The sequence below is a fragment of the Apus apus genome, chromosome 2, assembly GCF_020740795.1.
Source record: "Apus apus isolate bApuApu2 chromosome 2, bApuApu2.pri.cur, whole genome shotgun sequence".
Taxonomy (NCBI): domain Eukaryota; kingdom Metazoa; phylum Chordata; class Aves; order Apodiformes; family Apodidae; genus Apus; species Apus apus.
Genome location: NC_067283.1, coordinates 147,876,833 through 147,901,958, shown reverse-complemented (window position 1 = coordinate 147,901,958; position 25,126 = coordinate 147,876,833). Strand labels below are relative to the sequence as shown.

Genomic DNA, 25,126 nt, shown 5'->3' with positions numbered 1-25,126 from the left:
AAGTGTGAGAAGGTGGAGGGAAACTTCTGGGTGGCCCAGAGAGCAGTACAAAGGGCAGCAGTTCTGTTGTGGGAAGTTTTTTTCAAATTACTGAAGCTGCACTTGATTTTGAATTAGTATAAAGGCCCTCCTTTCCCAGGGAAGAAGAATAGGCTGCTTTTCTAATCAATCTAATTTACTTTAAGGACTCTGTCATGTTTCATCTCTGATTCTGGAAAAAAAGCCAAACCTGGCATCCACAATGAAAAACTGAACAAATAATTTGAAAAAAAATAAACCACCTTAAATTCACTCATATATATATATACTTCTTTTTTTTCCTAAGGATTGAAAATTGCCGTCATGTTATTGCCTTTCTGAAGGTTAATTTTCAGGGAAACTGCAACAATTGCTTGAATAGACAGAACAATATTTTTCAGGACAAAACAGCCTGGCTAATATATTCCTGGTCAGTACCAGTGCCCGCAGAGTCCCAGGTAGAAGACTTGTGATGGTCACAGTTGCTAATCCATTTTAAAAACTGGAATAATAGCTCGGTGGGTAAGGGAAGAGTAGACCTGGGAGAGCAGAAAATCACAGCTCCACCCATTGGTTAAAAGGTGAATTATTACTCCCCAGCCCCATATCTCCCTCTAAAGAACTCACATGCTTAGACTGTCTTTGTCTGTGGGTGTGTGTATTTGTGAATGGAGAGAGAGAAGAAGAAATTAATTTTTATATGAGGAAACTGTTGGAGAAACAATAACGTGCACAGGCAAAAGAAAAACTGAAAGAAAAAAAGTATTTAAAAATATAGACATTAAAATTTACATTTCTTGCTATCTCTTTATACTATAACTGACCTTTTTTTTTTCTCTTATTAATTACTTTTTTTCTTCTCCTTTACTTTTTTTCTTTTCTTTTACTTTTTTTCCTGCCATATGCTATTGTTTAGGAATGCAATAATTTAGCTTCATTGCCTGCAAATGTTAAAATATTGCATTGATACTTGCACTGTACTGAGAAAAAGTATCTGCAAACCCAGCAAGTGTTGATTCTTTCCATCATTTCTTAAACTACGTGTCCTTTTTCTCTCTGATCTTTCAGTCCATGAAGCCTTGTTTTTATTTTACCATGACTTTCATTCCTCACTCTGATTGCTTTACCCACTAGTGTTTCAATTTTAAATCCAGTCTTTTACACCCTTTGCTTGCTTTCATACAGACTAGGAGTTTCATCAAAACTAGAAGGTCCTTTTTTTTTTCTTTTTTTTTTTTCTTTTTTTCATTATTATTAGAATGTCTAAATTGTTGCCAAGGAGAAAAGGGGGGGGGGGGGGGGAAGAAAGAGAGTTGTGGGGGGGGGAAAACCCAACACACACACACACAAAAAACAACAAAACAAACAAACAAACAAAAACCAAACCAAACCAAAACAAAGAAACTCACAAAAAGGAAGAAATCAAAGCTAATATGTTCATGCTCTTTTATTTTCATTATTACTGAAGTTTCATATTTCATGTGTGCATGAAGAGATAAATAGGCTGCATGTCAATTGTTAGCTTTTTTTTTAGTTTTTATGTGAAATCTGTATTTAAATACATATCTATAGTAACACAAGTGTTCCTTCATAATAAGTTAGATATTGAGGCTACCTTTATTAGAGAACCCTGGAGTGCTTTGCAGAGCACAGTTCCAGGCTTGAAATCCTGAGGACATAAATAGTTTCACCACAGTGAATGAGATCATTATTTGCATGATTAAATATCATAACATTAAAATGTACATAAATGTAACAGCTGTGGGTAGAGAGGGGGAAGAAGAGAGGAGTGTGACATATACTTTCAGGTGACAAAAGAGGAATGAATCCTGCCTGATTTCATCCTTCAAAAGCCTTCTAGTGACAGTATTATTTATAAATGGCTTTTAGTGATTTTGTGACACTGCCAAGTCATTTAGTTCTATTTAAAAAAAAAAGATAAATCCAGTAGCAACAAAGATTGAATAAGGCACAGTATTAATCTAGGGCCAACTGAGCCCTATCAGGACTTATAGGACTCAGGGGGTATGTGTGAAATTACCTCATTGGACCCCCTGCTCATTCAGTCTTTACTGGCAACCAAGGCTTTGACAGTCTCATCCCAGGATGGTCAGCCTTCCTGCTTCCTTTGCGGAGCCCAGAGCATTGCTGCAGCAGGTCCCTTTGCTCAGAAAGATCTTGTCCCCTCTTGGTAGCCCTGCACAAAGGTGTCCCACACTTCTCAGGCTGAGTTTCAGAAATATATCAAGAAATGTGCACCCCATCTCTTACCTAAATGAGCTGCAATACTTTTTCATCCCCACTGAAGAGAGAGTAGGCTCAACAAATACACAGATGGCACAGAGCTCAGGAGGACTGCTGCCATGGAGGAGGGCAGGTTCAGTGTTCAACATGTTCTAAGCAAATTGGGCATACAAGATGGAAAAAACTACAACACAGTTTAGTGAGGGCAAATACAAAATACTTCATGTAGGCTGTTGTTCACATATGGAACAAGTAACACCTGCCCAGACCTTGAGGACAGCCAAGAAGTTTCATCAGGTCATCAGTTGTGGATAAGCCTGTGATGGGAGGAAGATAGCCATCTTGCAGGATGTATAAATAGGAGTGCCGGTCATAAAAGTTAGTTTTTAGATATAAGACATCTTTCTGCTGTAGAATCAAGTTTGAGTTGTGGGCATCTCACAGAAGGGAAAAAAGGGTAACAAAATCATGAAATAGTGTAGAGAATCCAGAAGAAACCAAAAAGAACAGAGACCTAGCAAATATGACCCATGGAGAAAACAAAACACAAACAAACAAGAAACATCAGTAATTAGGTTATTTAGCCTAAGAAATCCAAAGAGGAAGAGGGAATGGATGGAAGAGACATCATTAAATGCACATAGACTACTGACAGGATAATCTGTTCTCCCTCTCCATGGTGAACAGGACAAGAATTGATGTGCTTAGTGAATGCTGCAAGGAAAGTTCAGGTTAGATGTGAAAACAAGAAGGATGGAGAAACATAGAAACAGACTGCTTGGGGAGGTACACAGTCTCCATGGCAAGAACAATGGTGAGGGTTGAGCTCCCTTTGCCATGAGGCCCAAGGACCCTCCAGCACTGTGATTCAGTGATTACAACAATGCTAAAGAGCTGAGAGCTCCCTATCTTAGCCTCATCTTATCTCTTTTGAATTGGGTGTCTCCTTAAGCTACTTAAGTTCAAATTTGTCTCCTTTTCCTTTGATTTAGCATGATCTATGTTGAGTCCTCTGAACAAGTGAGATTTGTGTTCTGGGGTAATACCACTTTTTTGCTCTGTTCTGAGGTAACACCATTAATAATTAGAATTTATTAAAAAAAAATAAAAATACATGTATTTATATAAGACTTCCCCACTTACAGTAATGATTTCATCTTCAAGTAGTGCTGCAATTTCCATTGGATTTATCTAGGAGTAAGGATGTGTGTCTCTGTTATTATTATGAAGCTAGTATTAACCCTTTGCAGGTTAGCAGGATAATGCTGAACCACAGGAAAGACCCATTCCTGTTCACAAAAGCACCACTCATTCCTTATCCGGGCTCCTGAGAACAAGAATTTCCTCTGCTTATATCTGTACAAAACCTGACTCACACATGAGACACAGACTTGGCTGGAGTCCCCAGATCCATTGTAGTGCAAATATAGAAACAATCAGTGAAATCCTTCCTAAATCTCTGTGCCTTCCTTACCATAATAATAAAAGTTGAGTTAAATGATCACTGTTGAAGGGAGGTTCGTGAAGGGTCAGGCCCGCTTCAAGTGCCATCACGTGCCATGTTCAAGCACCGGGACTCCCGACAGAAGGCAGAGCCCCGAGCCGGGCAGCACAGCTCCCTTCCAGGCAGTGACTCTGTCCTCGCTGCTGACAGAAGGCAGCTATGCATTTATCTCCAAGAATTCAGCAGGCATCACTCTTGGTCTTTGAAAACACGAAGAAAACACCTCTGCCTTCATTTGCAATAGTCCAATGTGTAGACTGTTTGTTTCAGCTGCTTCTAGTGATAGGTTTTCAGCTCCAAAAGTGCCTTCCCCCTGGACATGGTTCAGTCACTTTGACAAGGCTTATTCTGGGCAGAGGAGGGATTGGAGCGGTAAAGACAGATACCTCTTATCCCTCTTCTCCAGGCTGTGCCACCATGCACAAAGCATCCAGATTTGCTGGCACAGACAGAGCCCACAAGCAGAGGAGGGGGGACAAATTTCATGTGCCAACCTGGGGGAGTGAGTAGTGGCTCAGATTCCAGTCACTGCACACAGGACAGTTTCTGTTCTTTATCCAGCTACTTTAATGTGATAAATAAAATGTGATAAATAAAATGTGATACATTGGATGAATGCTGAGAGGACACGAGCCATCAAACACACAAATACACTTAATGCAGGGTTGTCAGAGACGCAGTCCTGGCAGAGACAACACATTTCTCAGAGGGTCTGAGCTCACCCAGGTAGGCTGGTTCCAAGGGCTCCCCCACCCTGGGCAAGAGCCCTAACTCCCGAGCAAGGCCTGAGGCCGCTCTTCCTTGGGCCGGGACAGAGGGATGCCTGACTTAAGCATCAGCTCTCGGTGTAACGCATGGACGAGTCTGCTAGACACTGCGGGACAGCCCGGCCCACCTATAGAAGAGCAGCTTGGAGAAACCGAAGTGACACAAGGAGGAGGAACCTGCCCCAGGCCACCCCCGAGCTGCCGCCCTCTGTCCTCCCTTGGCGCCGCAGCTGCGGCTGCTTTAACGGGGCAGGGGGGTGCCGGCAGCCCCCCCGACGTCGTGGGCATCAGCTGACCGCGCCGGGCTCTGCCTCCTCTCGGGCCGCCCGCCCGCACCACCACTCCGGCGGCGGCGGCGGCTCCGCCGGGCCCGTCCCCGCGGCTCCCGGGGCAGCACCCACCGCCCGCTCCCCGCGGCCAGCGCACCCGCCGCTCGCCCCTTCCTCCTTCCCCTTCTCCCAGCTGCCTGGGGAAGCCCCAGAGCCGGAGTCCTCCCTGCCCCGCCGAGAAGTTGGGATGAACCCAGCGGTCTTCCCAGAGCGCTGAGTTCAGGGCGGCGTTGCCGTTCCCCGCTCTTTCGCTTTTTTTTTTTTTTTTTTTTTTTTTTGAGGCTTGGGTTTTTAGTGGGGTTTTTTTATTATCATTTTTTCTCTTTCCTTTATTTCTTTCCCTCCTTTTTTCTCGTTACCAAAGCAAGACGAGCGTCTGCGATGGATGGCAGCCCCCAGCCCCCCCCGGGCAGAGGCGCCCCGTGAGCCGGAGCGGCGCGCCCGACGGGGCATGCCCCGCCGCCGGGGGGATGCGGGCGGGCAGCCCCCGGCCGGCGGCTCCGGCGCCGTGACCGAGGATGCCCGCAACCTGGCCGCCTCTCCTCTGCCGCCCGAGCTCGCAGAGCTCCCACTGACCGCAGCCGCAGGGATTACAGCAGCTCCCGGGAACCAAACCTCGGAGCGGAGCCCCGGGATCCCCGGAGAGAGAAGCTGCCCGCTGTGAACGGCTCTGCAAGGCGGCTGTCCCCACTCATCCGCGCCCCCAGCCTCCGCATGGGGCCAAGGATCTCCCGCCTGGAAGCGGGGCTGCGCCCGTAGATGCTCCGCTCCTCTCTCCTCCTCCCCGGACCCGCGGCTCGGCTCCCTCCCTGCTCACCGCCCCGAGGAGGGCGCGCACCCAGCCGGTCGGGGCGCCGGGGCTGCGCAGCAGCAGGGCTCCGTGGGATGCAGCTCCGCGGGGCGCCGCGGGAGCGGGCGCGGAGCGAGGGCCGCTTGCGCTAAGCCCAAAGACCAGCTAGCCCAGCCGCCAGCCAAACCACCGAAACCAGGGACTTGCCTATAAATGTGATCCCCCCACCGCCACCCCGCCGCAGCCACCCGCCCTGCTCCATCCCCTCCCTCCTCTCCCGCGCCTCCATCCCTCCCCCCGTTCCCCTCCCCAAAGACTGTCCGTCCCCACCCCCCCTCCCCCCCCCCCCGCCGGTGCTCTGCCCCCCGCCAGTCACAGCCATGGAGCTCTCGGAGGTGCGGTGTCTGAGCGACAGCGATGAACTTTACACCATCAACAGGACCCCCCCCGGCAGCGGCAGACCCCAGCGCCTGCTGTGGCAGACCGCCGTGCGCCACATCACCGAGCAGCGCTTCATCCAGGAGCACAGCAGCAGCAGCGGCGGCAGCAGCAGCGGTGGGGGCAAGGGCTTCAGCTCCGAGGAGACCTGCTGCCCCAACCACCACCCTCACCCGCCGCACCACCACCACCACCTCCGGCGACAGTCCGCCGGCCGGAGTTTGGGCGGCGAGCGCCACAACAACGGAGGCACCAAAGTCTTCCCGGAGCGCACGAGCAGCAGCGGGGACCTGGGCTTCCTGCCCCTGGACTGTGCCCCCAGCAACTCCGACTTCTTCCTCAACTGGGGCTATACCTATCGCGGAGTGATCTTCCCCACTCTCCGCAACTCCTTCAAGTCCAGGGACTTGGAGCGCCTTTACCAGCGCTACTTCTTGGGCCAGCGGCGCAAATCCGAGGTGGTCATGAACATCCTGGATGTGCTGACCAAGCTGACTCTTCTGTTCCTCCACCTGACCCTGGCCTCTGCTCCCATGGACCCCATTAAGGGCATCCTCTTGGGCTTCTTCACCGGCATCGAGGTGGTGATCTGTGCCTTAGTGGTGGTCAGGAAGGACACGACCTCGTACACCTACCTGCAGTACAGCGGTGTGGTCACTTGGGTGGCCATGGCCACACAGATCCTGGCAGCTGGTCTGGGCTGTGGCCTCCTTGGGGACGGCATTGGCTATGTGCTCTTCACGCTTTTTGCAACCTACAGCATGCTCCCGTTGCCACTCACCTGGGCCATCCTGGCTGGGCTGGTCACTTCTGTCCTGCAGCTCATCATGCAGCTGGTTATACCCAGGTTGGCCGTGACTTCCCTCAACCAGGTACTGTGGTGAGGAAAGGGTGGGAACCTTCCTCTTTCCCCATCACTCTGGGTGAGAGGGGATGTGGGGTGCCCCAAGAGATTCTTTTAGTCAGGTGCTTAGAGGTTCATTTCCTGGAGGGAAGACATAGGCAAAATGCAGCCTTTTCCTCCTTTTCGTTCCCCTGCTGCCTATACAAGTTTTCACTTTAAACTGGGGAAGGGGACACTTCCTAACCACTCTGTCACCCCTCCTTGTATTTTCACTTCACTGATGTCCATTGAAATAGCTTTGGGGAGAGGAGTGCCTGGGGCAGGTAGGGAGGATGGCTCATTTATCGTTCCCCTTCCTTACTTCAGTGATCTGTGGCATGAAATGACTGTCTTGGCCAAACTCTCCCACTGCTCATCTCTCATTTTACTTGCTCATGCCTTTTAACTCTATGTCTCCTGGCAGGAACTGAACTTCCAGATATGCAGTGCAAAACATGCTGCATTTTTGCCAGGAGAGCAAAGCAATGCCCCAGTGAGAAAGCTCTCCCTGGAGGTTCAGTGTGAGATCCTAGGCTGTCTTTGGAGTGCACCAAGTGTACCAAGAAGCCTTTTCTGCTGGTGGTTGTGGGGCAAACATTGTTATGCTGCGATCTTACAAGTGATGTCTAGGACAGAGTACTGGTTACATGGGGGATTGGTGGTGCAGTGCAAACTGCTGAGAGGTACTGGGCAAAAAACGGGTCTGAGGAGTTAAAACCAGGGCTAACCTGACTTCACACTCCTCTGGCTTCTTCCACATCGAAGTGAGAATGCACCGAACTCCTGATATCCCTGCAAAGCAAGAAAATGCTGCCTTTCTAGGGAAACTTAATCCTGAAGATTCTTGCTGCTTGCTTGCTCTCTCCCCCCTCCCCCCCCCCCCCCCCCCACCCCGCCCCTCACTTCCCCCTTCCCAGACTGTCACAGCTCTGTGCTACCAATATTTCACAGCAGATTATCATCTCCATTTGGCTAGCTCCGGGGAGTCCGGGAAAACGGGGTGGAGGTAATGGCAGATAATCCCCAAAGAAGGGAGGGTGCAGAGGAATGTGTTGTTGTTGGTATGTTGCTTACTTGAGTGCTGGATGCACAGCTGGGAAGAGGCTGATCTTGCAACTGAAAGTTTTGTTGATGGTGGTCCTTGGGGCACATCTAACTCCCGCAGACGCTGGCCCTCCTGAAACCCCTGACCACCCCTGTCCATCCCCTTCCTTCGTGCACTTGTTACCTGTGGGCTGCCTGACCTCACTTCCCAGTGTCCAGGATCACTCTGTTGTGAGAAAAGCTGCCTCAGTGTGTTATGCCTGCTTGAGTCCTATGGAGGTGAGACAACTAGACTGCACAGAGTTGTTCCCCATCTCTTGGTAACGTGCTGATGAATGAACTGCAGCCACTGTCTGTGTCCTGCTCCCATACACTGCTGATGCTATTAGTGCTGGGTCAAATGCTGGGTGTGTTATGCTCATTTCTTAATTTACTTCCATCTCCTACCCTGGAGCTATGAGTAATGCTCTGCTATCTCATTATGCGCAGGTATCACGGCTGTTTAGCCAGTCCACACACACACACACACATTTCCCAGACAGTCCTAACAAAGACATTTCTCAGGAGAGATATTAATATCTTCATTTTTGCAGCCCGGTACCTTGCCAGTTGTGTGAATGAACTGCCTTTGAGCAGTGCACAATGAGAGATTACCGGCCAGATGATTGCCTTAATGAACTACATATATAAATCTCCTTAGCAGGATCCGCACAGCTTCCCACACGTCGGTGTTGATTTACGCAGGCTCCCGCCTTCCCAGAGCCCACCGAGCGTCTCTTCCCTACGCGCCGCTTCTGCCCTTTGCCTCCAACCCCCAACGGGAGAGGCCGGATCCTTCCCCTCCGCGGGGTTGGCTCCCACCCCCACGCACGGGGGAGCTCGCAGGGGGACGGGGACCCGCTGTCCCCCCCATCCCGCAGACTCCGCCAACGCCCCGCCCCCGCCGCGGGAGATGCGCGGGCGCTGTCCGCCGGCGCGGTGCTGAAGCGGCCCGGGGGCTCCCTCCAGCGGCCCGGCGGGAGCTCTGCCGGCCGCCTCCGCCCCCGCGCACCCTCCGCGCCTCCCGCCGCCAGGCTCTGTGTCCTCCCCGCTCGGCCCAGGAGCCTTGGCGGAGCAGGACCTTGAGGTGCAGCCCTGCTCTGTCACTTTGTCGCATCGTTTTTAGCTTGTTTGTTGTTTTTTTTTTCTTCCCAGAGAACTGCAGAGCACCTTCAAGTGTGAGAGGATGAGGGCTTTTATGGCTGAGGAAGGGTATCTAATCATAGAATCATAGAACTATTCAGGTTGGAAAAGACCCTTGGGATCACCAAGTCCAACCATCATCCCTACCCTACAAAGTTCTCCCATAAACCAGATCCACCAACACCACATCCAAATGACCCTCAAACACATCCAGGGATGGTAACTCAACCACCTCCCTGGGCAGCCTATCCCAGTGTCTAACCACTCTTTCTGTGATTTTTTTTTTTCCTAATGTCCAGTCTAAACCTCCACTGTTGCAGCTTGAAGCCATTCCCTCTTGTTCTGTTGCTAGTTACCTGTGAGAAGAGACCAGCACCAACCTCTCTACAGCGACCTTTCAGGTAGTTGTAGAGACTGATGTGTTGTAGACACTGACTAACTATCACTTTACAGGTGAACGCAGAGAATTTAAACGACTGTGTCATCAAGGATATATAGGAAGTATTCCAGATTTCTTGAAGCACTCTTTTATCACAGGGCTTATTTTCCCACCTCAAATACTTCATCTTCCTGTCAGAGAAGCCTTGCAAGACTAGATGAACTTACTTAATTTTTGTAGTAATACTTTTGCCTGTCTTGCTGTGCCTCAGGATGCAGGGAACTGCTTACACTAGACCAAACCCAGGAATTAAAGTGTACAATGAAAGAAAAAAAACAGAGGGTAAAGCTCTGAATTAGGTAGAGATAAGGTGCTTTCCACTGATTGTTATGAGATCAGGATTTCATGCAGAGAAAATGCAGAATTCAGTTTTAAACAGAAAGAATTGTCTACCCTGGAGACAGTTCATTACTGTACCCCATAGTATTTATGGGCATGTTTCTGATTCTCTTCTGAGAATATTTATATATTCTCCGAATATTTATATAAAAATATATAAATAAGTTATAAGTCTGTCTAAAATTGTGAAGTTGCAACATTTTATACAAGAGGAAAATAAAGTGTTGTGATCGGTTTCCCCTTAATCTCTTAATTAATCTTAGTTTTCATTGATAAATATGTTCATAAGTAGTTCAAATCATTAGTAATGCTGAACACAGCCATGCAGTACTACTGCCTGATTCAGCTGTTTGTTGAAGTTAACAAAGTGTGCATGATCATGAATACAAATAATGCCCACTGCTCACCATTTGTTCTTGCAGTAACACTTAAGAGGTCATCTGTTTTTACTTCCCTGGCATCTCAGAGTTAATTTGAACCACCATCCTATAAAGGTGAAGGAGAAAGACTGCTTTGAAATAAGGGTTTCGTTTTTTTAAAAAAACAAACAAACCAAACAAAAACCAAACCAAACCAAGAAAAAACAACCCAAAACAAAACAAACAACCCCCCCCCCCAACACAACAATCACAACAAAGCAAACATAGACTCACTAGTTTCGATCTACCAAGTGCTCAGTGTTTCTGGAGAGATATGACCACCCTTAAACCCAACTGACCCCAGCCTGAAATGCTGAGCAACGTGCTGATTCTCAACCAGGGCAGAGCCAAGAAAAAAAGGCCTGATAACCATGATTTAGATAAAAGCAACACTGATACTGACTTGGGTAGAGATTCTGTTGGGAAACAAATGAGAAATGCAAGATCTTGCTGGTAAACAAGAAAAGCCTGTTGATTTGTGTGCACGGTCAGATGCTGTGCTGGGGGTGCTGTTTGCCTCTGACAAAATGAAAGTTTAATTTGTGTTGCACTTTTTCCTTTTTCTTACTATTTCCCTATACATGTAGTACACAATCAAAAATTCCTAAGCCCAAATATGTGTTTCAGGCATATGGGGAAGAACAAACAACTCCTTCGAGCTCCTTAGTGTTACATAACATAGGCAGATGATAATACAGATATGAATTTTGACAGGCTTGAAATTATGTAAGCTACAAACATACTCTGGATTTTAACCCTCTGCCTGTGCATTCTTCACTCACAGTAAATTCCACTGGACTCAGTAAGCCTACTCTCGTGAGTAAGTCACCTGCATAATGGATGCCTTGGAGCATCAAGTCCCAAATTAAGCACGTTAAATCCAACTTTAAAAATACATTTGGAAATAACCTTGAAGTGAGTAACGCCAAGATTGGGGAAACTTATTCTTTTCCTCTACTACCATCTGCCTTTCCAAGTCCAGGCAGTTCTGTGTATTAATATAGTGATTTTTGCTTGCTTTTTTCTTTTTTTTCCCCCCAAAATTCTCTCTCAGGGTTGTTAACAGAGAAAATGCAGAACTCATGAAGTCACAAGATGTCCTATAGAGTTAAATCTGTACAATTTTATTCAACAACATCTGTCAGCTTTTATATGCATATTTCACCTACATGTTTTCCAAAATTTGACCATAGGTATCAGCATATGAGTATGTACAAACCACAATAACCTCTTCAAAATTTCTGCCAAATGCTTGTGAAGCATCTGTTAAACCTGTAAGTTATAAGGATATTTCAAAATTGGTTACTACCGGAGAATCAGAATCAAAACACTCCACCTTCATGCCTAAGGTTTTTTTCATAGCATTATTAAATTGTAGTTTTTCTTCCATAGTCTGTTGTGGGTGACTTATAACCTGATCGTGTGATTTTAGACTGGATTATGATCTGGTTTCTTTTTATATCCCGTAATATCACCTGACCAGTATCAGTGGGTCACAGAATAATTAGATTAGAATTTGATACCCTTTCCCTGAAGCAGCTGCATCATTGTTGTGCTAAGTGGGCAAATGCACTAGGTATATTTACAATGTGATGATTAATTGCCTTAGAGAGTTCCTCCAAAATGGAGGAACTCGGGCAGAAACATGAATGAAACCTGCTTTTTTCAGTGAGTTTCAGCCTACAACAGTTAGTGCACTTGTTCTCAGTGAAATTTTCTTGGCTAGATTTGATGAGATTTTTTTCTGCTGTTCAGGACACTTTTGGATTGTTTTTAAGGTTTTGGTTATTGTTTGCTTTTTTTTCTTATGGTTTAGAAAGAAGCGTATGCTCTAAAATAGCAGCATCTAACGCAAAGTAATCACATGCTGGACCAGTGCACTTACAGCTGACAGTTAACAGCAGATCATGCTGGAATGATGCTTATTAGCCTGCACAATCTAAAGGGGATGAATGTCTCCAGTCCATCCTCTTACTGCAGTTGTCTACCCTGTCAATGATGTGATCGGAACAGGAAAGAGAAGAGGGCAAAATGGAAACTGTTTATTGGATTCTTCTCTTTCCAAAGGGCAGAGAAAGTGGGGTGTGAAAGGACTCCTTCCTCCGTTTTCCTTATTTCCAGAATATCTAGCTAAGCACAATAAAAACTAGAGTGTTTCATGTAAATGGTGCAATTTAGTGAACAGAAAGGAGTTAAGCTGGTGGACACTCCAAAGTGGAAAAATGGAAAAACCATACTCAGCTCCTGCTTAGCACCCCATCCCTGCAGGCACCTTGTTAACGTCACAGTGCTTTAAGTGCAGTCCTCTTGCACTGAACTGAGCTTCTCTTTTTGATCATCCCATGAAGTACCTCAATGACTTCATGTTAAAGTTACCATACAGCCTAGCTAGAATCCAAACACGGTTCCAGTGGGAACACATTTTGTGGTTATACTACACCCACAGTGCCCGCCTGATGTCAAAGCCAGATGAGAAGGAGATGGTGCTCTTCCTCTGTGTATCAAACAGCATGATGAAGATGTTTCTCAGATGTGGCAAAGCAAGGTTTAAATCCCCTTTTCCCCAGAGAGAATTGAAATTCACCCCTTTTACTTCACCAGGGAGATTCCAAAGCAAACCTTCCCCCATTCCTATCACAGCTGTTCTTCTGGGAAGAAAAAAGGTTAGGACCTAGTGGGCCAAAAAAAAAAAAAAAGAAAAAAAAGAAAAAAAAAAAAAAAGAAAGAACAATACAGACTCTGTAACTAACTGATTAAGGAATTCATCTCTGGTGGTGTCCTTGCTGAACATTTTAGTGTTTTATATAATGCTGTTAAATCATTCCCTCAAGCACATGTCCCAACCAGCAGACTGTACAGTCTGGTCCCCCTCTCTCTGACCTGATGAATCTTGAAATCTCTTTTTCAGTCTGGTGCAGCTTCCCCAGATATTTTCTCTCCCCCCTCCTCTGCTGCCCCTTCAGCTACTCAAAAGTGAATCCAGCCTACATGGAGGGCATTCCCTAGGGAGGCAGGAGATACTGAATGAGAAGTGAGCCTCCAGTCATTGAACTGCTATACAGAAGTTATATAGCTGTTTTAAAAGACAATAGTAGTCTCTGTTCAGTGTTCGAAAAAAGTATAGAGGCAGTCCCCTTGGGGGTGGAAGGGAAGAGGGCTTGGGTCTGAGAATCCCAAATACAGGGGAAAAACTTCACCATGAATCACTAAATCCTGAGAAAAAAACAAATTTTATTACATACTCCCTGTCTTTGTTCCCTCCAAGCTAGCTCTCCTCCCGTTCACCACGCTGGTTATTTTTAATTCAATCTGAGATATTAGATTCTTTCTGTGTGTTGGGCAAGGACCCATAAGAGCATCTGAAGGAACTGAGGTTGTTTAGTCTGGAGAAAAGGGGGCTGAGGGGAGACCTTATCTCTCTCTGCAGCTACCTGAAAGGAGGTTGCACTGAGATGGGGGTCAGTCTCTTGTCTCTAATCACAAGGGATAGGACAAGAGGAAATGGCCTCAAGTTAAATCAGAGGAGGTTTAGATTAGATCTTAGAAGAAACTTCTTCAGTGAAAGGGTAATAAAACACTGGAACAGGCTGCCCAGGGAGCTGGTTGTATCTCTATCCCTGGAGGTGTTTAAAAGATGTGTAGATGTGGTGCTTGGGAGCATGGCTTAAGCATTGGGCTTGTTAGAGTTAGGCTAACGGTTGGTAGAGTTAGGTTTAGTTGAACTCGATGATCTTAAAGGTCTTTTCCAATCAGAACATTTCTGTGATTCTGCTATAGGCTTCTGGCTTAAGCTGTGGTAGTCACATGCCTTCAAATGAGGTGCACGAGGACCTTGCTTTGTGGCTTCTGAGCCTTTCTTCCATCTTCTAGCTCTTAGTTCAGAGGCAAATTCTATTCCACTTGGTATGGTGCAGCTTGTACCCATCCCCAGCACAGAAGGGTCTGTAGAGTTGTAATCTTTCAAGGAGAGAGATGAATGCAAAGCACTGAGTTAGCAGTGCAGTGAATCCTGAGCATTTTCATACAAGCCTCATTCATTCAAACCAGGGATAAAAGGGTCTGGGCTGGTCAAAAGGGATCAAGCACAACAAGTACTGAATACTTAGCATTTCTTGGAACTAAGGGTCTTGCTAAGGGATCTTATTGGGGTCAGAGAGTCACAAGAACTTGATTTAGAGACCTGATTTAAAGTCAGCAGAGTTTATATAAAGAATCCCACAGACATTAGGATCTAGGATTAGGAACACAAACAGTATGTCCAAAGAAGGGCAGGGAAGCTAGTGAAAGGTCTAGAGCATAAGTCTTATGAGGAACAGCTGAAGGAATTAAGTTTGTTTAGTCTGGAGAAGAGGAGGCTGAGGGGAGACCTTATTGCTCTCTACAGCTACCTGAAAGGAGATTGCAGCAAGATGGGTGTCAATCTCTTCTCCCAAGTAACAAGCAACAGGGCAAGAGGAAATGGCCTCAAGTTGCACTGGGGAAGTTTGCATTGGATAGTAGGAAAAATTTCTTCACCAAAAGTATTTTCAGGCACTGGAGCAGGCTGCCCAAGGAAATGGTAGAGCTACCTTCCCTGGTGGTATTTAAAAGACATGTAGACATAGTGCTTAGGGATGTGATTTAGTGATGGACTTAGTAGGTTAAAGGGTTGGATTTGATTATCTTAAAGGTCTTTTCTAATAAAAACAATTCTATGACTCTATGATTCTATTCTATCTTTAGTTGAACCAAGAAGGTCACATCTCAGGACCTTTTTAGGGAAAGTGGTGTTCTGAATCTGCATTTCTACTGAAAGAGAACACAAATGTGGGCATTCAGCTCCTCCAGGAATCTCTTGGAATGAGCTCTGTCACTCTTATCTCTCCAAACATCCAGGTCTGCAGACAGAGACATGAGTGTGCCTCATCTAGAACAAAAAATAGCAAGAAATGTACACAGAGTGAACTGCAAAGCCAGGTAGCCACTGGTTGACAGAGTAATATTTCATTAGCGAGTTTTCTTAATTTGCAACTATTTTAAGAAGTACTCCTAGAAGTGTTGCTGTTTCACTTGCCTGCTTCTTCTGCTGCAAGGTTTCATGCAGTTAGGCCTAGGGGAAGGCTGCTGAGTTCATTCATTAACCATTGCTGCAGTCTAAGAAATGGCTGAAGCCTATTGGTGTAAAAAATACAACAAACTTAGACTAAGCCAATTCTTTTTTTACAGCCCCAATTATTCTCCTCCCAAATAGTCTGATGTTGATGTTACAATTTTATATGATGTTCTTAGCTTTAATCTAGAGAACAGTTGCCCCCAGTATAAAGATTATTTGAATGAGTTTAATTATTTAATTAATTTACCTGTTCACTTTTATTTTTCAATTGTAGTTTAATCATCACTTCACAGTTTCGGATTTTTCTCTATCTTCACTTTATTTTAACAGCACAGTCCCTTAAAACTAAAATACAGAACTTCCTCTTTACCAAAATCAATGGAAGAATCCAACAGTGGCAGAATCTTAGAAGATCAGTTTGTTTCTTTGGAGGGATCTGATCTCCAGGCACTTTATTATTTCTTCTTTATTCAAACTGCTTCTTTGTTTACCTGAGAGCTCCTCAGAGATGAAGGCATCTATTTTGTGTGCTGCCTGTTTTACATCTACCACAGTAAGAGCCTCATCCATCAATCCAGAAGAATCATCACAATGCAAATAAGAAATAATAATAATAACCAGGAAAATCAGTCAGCACAGAAGAGCTACATGACATTGTGATGTGTACTAGGTGTTTTATACCTCTGGAGTAAGGATCTTAGGCAAAGAAACTACTTAGATCTCATGGCAGTTATTCAAATAACTGTATAAGATCTAGCTATACATGTTCTTTTATCCTATGATTCTCTGTCATTTGTGAAAGTACCTCTAATGCTTATTAGTATTCATAATCTTCATAAGCATACTAGATAGTGTTACAACTGAAGTAGAAATCATCCCACATGTGCTCAGTATGGATCTAATTTAATGTGCCAGAAAAGCATATTCTTTTAGAGGAAGGGGTGATATTGACCACAGATTTCTGCTGTGGACAAAGAGTGAGGATCATTCCTGTCTCATCACTAAAGTTACCATTGGCCTGTGCTGACCGTTACACACCCCTTTTTGTTTCTGTGATTAATTTGATTTGGAAACTTGCCTTTCTCTATTGGTATAATATGTGACTAATATGTTCAACTGCTTTAAGAGATTTGTGCAAAACACGTCCATCACCTTCCATGATGCATCAAAAGAAGAACATTGTATTGACTTCTGTCAGTCACACACATTTTTCTTAAGTAGTGGGTATATTGAATGTAGTGGGAATGCTTGCATATAACTTTACTCTTTTATAAAAGACAACATTCCACAGAGTTCTTTTAAGGACTGGAAGGCATGTCCTATGAGGAGCAGCTAAGGACATTGGGTTTGTCTAGTCTGGGGAAAAGGAGGCTGAGGGGCAACGTCATTGCTCATCTTGATTAATTCGTTGCCTTAATAGGTCTCTCTTATAGAACTGGGATCCATAGATTCAAACTATCTCACCCAGAACTGAGGGAAAACCAGAAATCAATTCCTGATCCTTGTGCAAATGCTGTAAGATCTTGGGTAGAAAGAAATTCCCTCCTTCATGGGCACTGGGTGAAATAATTGTCTGAAGATTGTTTGTCTCAGGCTGGGCTCTGTGCTACATAAAGGGTCAGGCAAAGTTGGGACACATTTCTGGATTCAGTCTGTCCCTCTCCCTAAAGACTACATTAACCTCTCCCAAACAGGATGCCTGCATCCAGTCTGTGAGGTGGGAAAAGCAGGTCTGTGATAGCTCCTGAACTATATTTGGGAATTGGGAAAGGAGAGTTGGTTGACATAGGCCCAAGCAGTACCTGAGAGTGCTCTGGTGGTTTAGCAGCATAGCCAAAAACATTCCAAAGACATTCCTTCAGGGATGCAGCTTCCCCACCTGCCTGCCCTTCTCTGGATTGTATCGAAGCTGAGTGGGAGGTGTAAACTGGGTTTGCCTGTGAAGGTGCTAAGTGCAGATAGTAGCCTATACTTGAAGCATTAAGGGTGCAGTATATCACAAAATGGATGGAGAGATTTATAGTAGACTGCTCCAACATCTTGAGAGTAACCAGTAACTCAGGCAGAACATGAGTCATATGAAACTTGCCCAAGGATGTTACTGTAAACATTTTTTTTTTAAATTTCCAGAATGTAGCTAAATGCCACTCTGATGCTGTGGTAGTTCCTGTGGTTGTCCCAGTCCCTAGAGTAATAGCAACTTGTTGGCAATAATGGGAAGAGAAGAATTTCTTATGTGTATTTCACTTGTGCTAATGTAATTCCTTTTGTCTTCTATGTTTCATTAGCCATCTGTGAGGCTACAAGAAATGGTAGGACATTTGAAGTGTTCTCATTTTCTGTGTGATGGTAGAAGATTATAGGGCCCCCAATAATCTTCTTATAATCATAATAGCTCTTCATGCATAGAAATTATTTTTCCAATGACTTTTCACTTTCTTTCTTAGAAAAATGCACTTGTATCTGCTCATTCTTGAGGGGTAGTTATGTACATTATCTGACAACAGCCATTCTTTTTTATTCCTCCATAATGGAATATCTAATGTAAGCATTCAGTTACTTCAAATCCCATCAACAATCAACACAATGAAATTTAAAAGCTTTAAAGAGGGATTCTCAGGGATCACTCTTTGGAGAAGAAGTGTGAAATAATGCCCCTTAACATGATGCCAATTATTTCAGTGTCAAGAAAAACATTCATATATTTAAAGATGAATGTAAGTTTAAGTTATTTGACAGCCTGAGGCTATGAAACTTAGTACAAAGGTTGTTAAGGTAGCTGTTCTTTCCTCTTCATGCAGCTAACAGAGCTTTTGTTGGCCAGATTGCTTTCCATGGCACCTGAACACGCTAACTTCATTAATGATTTTACAAATGGTCTATCCAAGTGTCATTTATTAAAGAGCTCTTTTAATGATGCATGAGGGAAGAATATATAAGACCACTTCCACTTTTCTTCTACAACACAAGACTTCTGTAATTAAACTTGACATAGCTGATTTTTTAGAATCCAAAAGCAACCAACATATCTAATAAAATTGAATAATATCCCATATTTAAATTTCTAAAGGTTAAAATCACTTTTGAGATTTACTTATAGAATTATAGAATCATAGAATAGTTAAGGTTGGAAGGCACCCTAAAGATCATCAGGTTCCAACCTCCCTGCCATGAGCAGGGACACCTCCCACTAGACCAGACTGCACAAGCCTCATCCAACCTGGCCTTAAACACCTCCAGGGAGGAGGCATCAACAACCTCCCTAGGCAACCTATTCCAGCACCTTACTACCATCATGGTGAAGAATTTCTTCCAACCTAAATATCCCCTATTTCAATCTGAAACCATTATCCCTTGTCCTATCACTGCCCTCTCTGGTGAAAAGCCCCTCCCCAGCTTTCCTGTAGCCCCTTCAGATACTGGAAGGTGCTATAAGGTCTCCCTGGAGCCTTCTTTTCTTCAGGATGAACAGCCCCATATCTCTCAGCCTGTCTTCATAGCAGAGGTGCTCCAGCCTTTCTATACAAGTACTCAACAAAGGCAATGATGTGGAATTTAATGCTTTGTTTCTTCTTTTATTTTTTTTTTTTTCTAACTTGCTTTGAGGCTCAGTAATTACATTTGCAAGTCAAAATAATATTTACTATGCTTTTAAAATTTGTGTATATCTAAAGGGAGTTTATAGGTGCAATTTAAGAATGGAAAATACACACAGCTTTAATTAAGAGACATCTTTTCTAATTACTATCATTAAAAACTCAGGCTGTAATCTGGAAATCAGTCTTCTTCTGGCTAACAACAATATGGAGACAGCAGTTGTTGATTTGCAAAGAACCTGCAAGGTGCTTAGTGGCCTTTGCCACATAATGACAATTGAAATAATCTCACATTGAAAAAACAGAAAAAGAATTAAAAAAACCAACAAAAGTTCTAAATCACCCAACAAAAAAGGAACAAATTAAAACTCCAAATGATAAATACATAGATCTTGTATGAACCCTGTGGTCTACAAAACTTGGAAGCAAAGCTGTCACAGCAATTATTCCCTGATAGTCATCTGGCCTGAAACCTAGTTTTCAACATGATCTAAGGACTTAAATTTACAAGGAGATAGCAAGTGGTATTCTCAATACTCTGCAAGCTAAGGGACTCCTTAAAATCACTGAAGGGGTTATGAATATCTCATGGGACTACTCACACAACGTGAGACTTGTTTTAGTGTATGTGTCATGTCTTCTGCACTCACTTCAGTCCATTCCAGCCTCAAGTCCTACTGCTGGCCTGTATCATGGAATCATAGAATCATTTCAGTTGGAAAAGACCCTGAAGATCATCAAGTCCAACCATAAACCTAACACTTCCAAGTCCACCACATGTCATCACTTGTCCTGGCACATCACTTCTTCATGAGAGTTGTTCTATGGGCTTATCACTATCATAGGGTACAAAGCTCAAAGCAGCATCCTTTATTTATCCATCCCTATCTGGTGACATCCGGCAGTCCCAGATCACATGCTCATTGCAAACATCAGGCACAGGGACACTCCATGCCTCCTTTGGGGAGCAATTCTGTCTCCATCCCCTAGATCTCTGTAGTATGTGCAACAATATAGGTGGGAGAGTTTGAGGATATCAGTAATATATGCGGTTTCTTTCCACTAGCAAAAAGAGCTGCTTCACCACTAGCAACCATTCAGTTTCAGGAGTTAGATTGCCACAGAAGTGTTAGGAGATAACTGATCAACCTGTGTATGTACTGTGGTCTCACTGTGGGTTTGTCAGCAGTCTCAGCTGCCAAAAAAAGCTAGACGTAGTTTTATCCTTAGGCAGTCTATCAATGCCAGAACAATACTTTGAGCAACCAAGACTATCTTTTTAAAAACCCAGAAACTAACATTCTTTCAATAAATCACTGTTGATCTTCAAACGTATTGTTTTCTGTTGCAATGGATACTGCTAATTTTTACTGCTTTTGTAGGAAGAGGATCACTTTAGGGAAAAGGAAACTGAAGGAAGACTGTGTCAGCCTTCAAATACTGAAGGGATTCCTACAGAGAGGAGGAAATTAATTGTTCTTTGTTTCATCTATAGCTATCAAGAGATGATGGGCTTAAGTTATTATAAGAAATATTTACATTTGAGAGTAGGAGAAACCTTGTAACTATAACATATTAACAATAACTTAAATATCCTCATTCTTCTTGGGAGGTTTTACTCTGAGGTATGATTAAGCAGTTTAGACAGGCATTTTTTTAGGAGTGATTTAGATAATATTCAGGACCTGGGACACAGTTTAAATGACCCATCCAGGTCCTTTCTTGCCCTACTTTCTATAATTACATGATACTTGTTCCTAATTCCAGCTATGTTCTCCCCAGTTTACAAAGAAGAAAAACATTTTGCATTTCTAATAATCACTACACTGAGGCTGATGGATTAGTCTGATCTAGCTTCATTTATGTAGCCTGAAATGCCACAGCTTTGAGGATTTATATCTATGGCTTGCTAAGGACATGTTGGATCAACCATTAGCCAGTAATATTGCTCATGGTGCAATAAAACAACAGAATCTAATAATCTCTTCCAAGAGGCTAACAACTGGTGAAAGGATTGCATTGTCAAGACAGTCCTGTTGAAGGCAAAGAAACAGCAAAGAGTAAATCTTCTGAATAAGGAATGGCCATTTTTGCAGAGTGGAAATTTTTTTCAGATCACCATCAGCTTATTTTATTTGACTTTCAATTTTTGTCCTCTTATATTGTAAACCTGATCTGATACATACATACATACATACATACATACATACATACATACATACATACATACATATATATTTAAATATATTCATTGAATCATCATTACAAAGCCATAGAATAGTTTGTATTGTAAGTGACCTGAAAGATCATCTAATTCCAACCCCCCTGCCATGGGCAGGGACACCTCCCACTAGACCAAGGTGATCCAAGCCCCATCCAACCCGTCCTTGAACAATTCCAGGGAGGAGGCATCCATCACCTCCCTGGGCAACCTGTGCCAGTGTCCCACCACCTCCACAGACAATAATTTCTTCCTAATATCTAATTTAAATCTACTCTCTTCAAGTCTGAAACTGTTATGCCTTGTCCTGTCTCTACATGCCCTTGTAAAAAGCCCCTCCTCAGCTTTCCTGTAGCCCCTTCAGGCACTGGAAGGCTGCTACAAGGTCTCTCCAGAGCCTCCTCTTCTCCAGGCAGAACAACCCCAACACTCTCAGCCTGTTATTCTAGACTGTTCATTACACACATCTGTGGTGCATATGCCAGGTTACAAACAAGAATAATTTTCCTGGTTGTTCCTGCTCTAAGCAAAATATAGAAGATGTTGTCTCTGAAATCTTTGGGACTACAGCTGACTTGAAAACTATTCTTAGATATATGGTAGACATGAAAACAATGGAAACAATATAGGCATACAGTGCTGTAAGTAAATATAGAGATGAGTTCCAAAGTTTCTCCGTGTGTAACACCCCCGTGAGGCTCATGGGTCCATGAGACCTGAGGCTGCTTTCTGTTACTGGAGTAACATAGCACCTTCCTGGGGCTGAGGCTTCCTGCCCTGCCAGAAGGCTGAGAACTGGGCTTTTACTTCTGGACAGACACAAAATGTTCCCTTCCTTCTCCAATAAAGAAAAAGCCCTTAACAGCACACAATTGTAATTCAGGAAACGTGGTGGGTTTTGTTCTCTTCAAGGGCAATAAACTCTGACCTTACCAGGATATTTTAATCACATTTTTCATGTTCTGAAGGGTGCTTCAGTCTTTCAGCAAAATGCCTTCATTTCCAGACTACAAAATCAGCATCAGCAGTTCAGAGCACCCATAGAGAAACCCTTAATGAAAGATTTTTAGGCAGCCATTACTACTCCTGGCAGATGTGGGAATCTCTTTGTAATGATGAATACTTTGCAAATTCATGCCTCTGGGTTTTCTGTTCTGAGTAGAGGATGGCATAAAACACACATGGGATACAGGTGTTTTTGTTCTTAGTAAAAGTAGGGTGCTAGGTAGAGGTAGGTCATCCTGGGTTTTTTCTATCATTATCATTATTTTGAAGAATGGCATATTGACAGTGTATGGTTTTGAACACATTTTCAGAAGGTCTGGATGGTCCCATCTAAATCCAGCAGTACTGCTGTGTTCCTGCAAGACCTGGACAGACCTGGCTCCTGAGCTACCACATGTAATTGCAAGTCCTGCAGATCAGCAATGTCTTCCCTCAGCAAAGAATTTTTATTGAATACTGAGGTCATCAAGAGCTCCATCTCCCAGAAGAAGTGTTTTCCAATTCTGAATGGTAATGGCTCTTCCATTTCAGTTTCCAGTTGAACTCAGAAGAAAATGAGAGCTGAGAGTTCCCGTATGTGCTCACATGATATTGGTGTCTTCTGAATCTTAAATATCTCTATGTAACAACATTTGCCCTTACTTTTACCCAGAATTTAACGTAGGTTACACATGTGATTACTGTACAGTGTTGGCTATGTCAGCTTATTATCAACAATCAGCAAGTCTGTAGACACAGTTTCAATTGCTTTTAGCACTGCACTTTCTGGATAAAAAAAAGAAAGGATCTCGGAGTGGAGCCTGTCTGAGGCCTTATTTGCTCTTTAAGAACAGAAATTCTAATGTTTTGCATTCTGAAACTTTTATAAATACCTTGGAAAATGTGTATCTGGCCAATGCTGACTGGCTGGAGGGCAGAAATTACACTCTTTGAACTTACTTCATCCTTCTAGGAAAAAAAAAGTAGTTCAAATTGTAATCAGAATCACAGTCATAGAATGGTTTATGTTGTAAGGCACCTAGATCACCTAGTTCCAAACTCCCTGCCATGGGCAGGGACACCTTCCACTAGGCCAGGCCCCATCCAACCTGCCTCTGAACACTTCCAGGAAGGGGGCAGCCACACCTTCCCTGGGTAACTTGTGGCAGTGTCTCACCATCTTCATAGTGAAGAATTTCTTCCTAATATCTCATCTAAATCTACCCTATTTCAGCTTGAAATCCTTTCCCCCTCGTCCTATCGCTGCATGCTTTGTAAAAAGTCCCTCCCCAGCTTTCCTGTAGACTCCCTTCCGTTACTGAAAGGCAGCAATAAGGTCTCTCCAAAGCCTTCATTTCTCCAGGATGAACAACCCTAACTCTCAGCCTGTCTTCAAAGGAGAGGTGCTCCAGCCCTCTGATCATCCTTGTGGCCTTCCTGTGGACTCACTCCAGGAATTCCATGTACTTGTTTAAATGGAAACATAAGAGATTCCCCAGGCTATCTGAAGTGTTTCATTTTGCTTTTGTTTTGATAGCTAAGAAACCAAGACTGTGGGAGGAAACTGCTCAAAAAGCCATCAGAGCCAGTGGGCATATCTCCATCAAATATAACAAGGTTTGGATCAAGCATTAAACACTAAAAAATGTCTTACCCTGTCATTAACTGAGTCCTTTCTCCTGAAGGCCTTTCATAGATTTAACGATTAGAACTGTCAGGTTCTAAAAAACATCAACTTCTTGGGCAGGTCAGTTTCTAAAATTTGACTTTTGTTTTCTCTTTTAATGCTCAAAGTAATGTTCTCTCTACTGCCTAAAATTCCAATAAGAAATCCACTTTGTTTAAGAATTCTCAGCTTAAATTCTGGCATGTATTTTTGTTTAATGAAACACAGCAGTGTCAGCTTTCATATTCCTACCCCAGCAACTCCAAGGCCACACACAATTTCTTTTCAAGTACTCGTCTGCCAAGTGCCCCTAAGAGAGCAATGTTTCTGTATCATGCCTGCTGCTACATTAATCTAAATAGTGGATACAGGAGCTTTTTACGAGGGCTTGTAGCAAAAGGACAAGGGGTAATGGATTAAAACTTGAAGAGCGGAAATGTAGGAGAAAATTCTTCACTATGAGGGAGATGAGAAGCTGGAACAGGTGGCCCAAGGAACTTGTGGAAGTCCAGTCTGTGGAAGCGTTCAAAGCCAGGCTGGATGGAGCTCTCAGCAACCTGATCTAGTGTCCCTGCCCATGCAGGGTGGATGGGTCTAGATGATCATTAAGGTCCCTTCCAACCCAAACTGTTCTATGATTCTAGGAAAGGTGTACAGCTCTTATGGCCATGCATTGGTTCAAACTCTGCAAGGACTTATGCACAGCTCTGCTGATGTAAAACATCTGGGGGACTTCTCTGATTAGTTTACGTCCATCAAGATTTAATACTCTCCAGCAGCTCTCACTGGTATCAGCAGGATTCATTATTCTACATCAGAGACAGCGGTTGTTTTGTCTTGTATCATTTATTTAATATTCCCCGAGCAGACCAGTTTCTCATGCTTACACAAGCAGTGAAAACAAAGGCATGGCTTGTATTGTCAGGCAAGAAGAGTTTGGCCCGCCGTAAATATCAGGGTTTGATGTTAATCCTATCCTTGTTTTGCACCAGAATAAGGCACTGCCTTCAAAGGAATTAGTCCTAGGTCACACCAGAGTCAATGCAGAGTGAATCCTGCACTCTGTCTCCTGTGCTAGCAAAGTGGCAGAAGCAACCTAATCCTTCATTATTTGTCTGTGGTGGATTCTGCCAGCCAAAGGACTGAGTCAACTTTTTCCCACAGCACTCTC

At 43.9% G+C, this 25,126-nt stretch overlaps 1 protein-coding gene across 2 annotated transcripts in view; it reads left to right on the top strand.

Moving 5' to 3' along the window:
* The first annotated feature begins 6,024 nt into the window (after positions 1-6,024).
* ADCY8 (adenylate cyclase 8) overlaps positions 6,025-25,126 on the top strand; it is a 130,686-nt gene continuing 111,584 nt past the window's right edge. The window contains exon 1 of one of the 2 annotated variants that reach the window (XM_051611890.1): positions 6,025-6,962. In XM_051611890.1, the coding sequence (XP_051467850.1) occupies positions 6,033-6,962 (930 nt within the window). In that variant the 5' untranslated portion in view covers positions 6,025-6,032. The remainder of the gene's footprint in view (positions 6,963-25,126) is intronic. The other variant, XM_051611891.1, reaches the window with a different exon arrangement.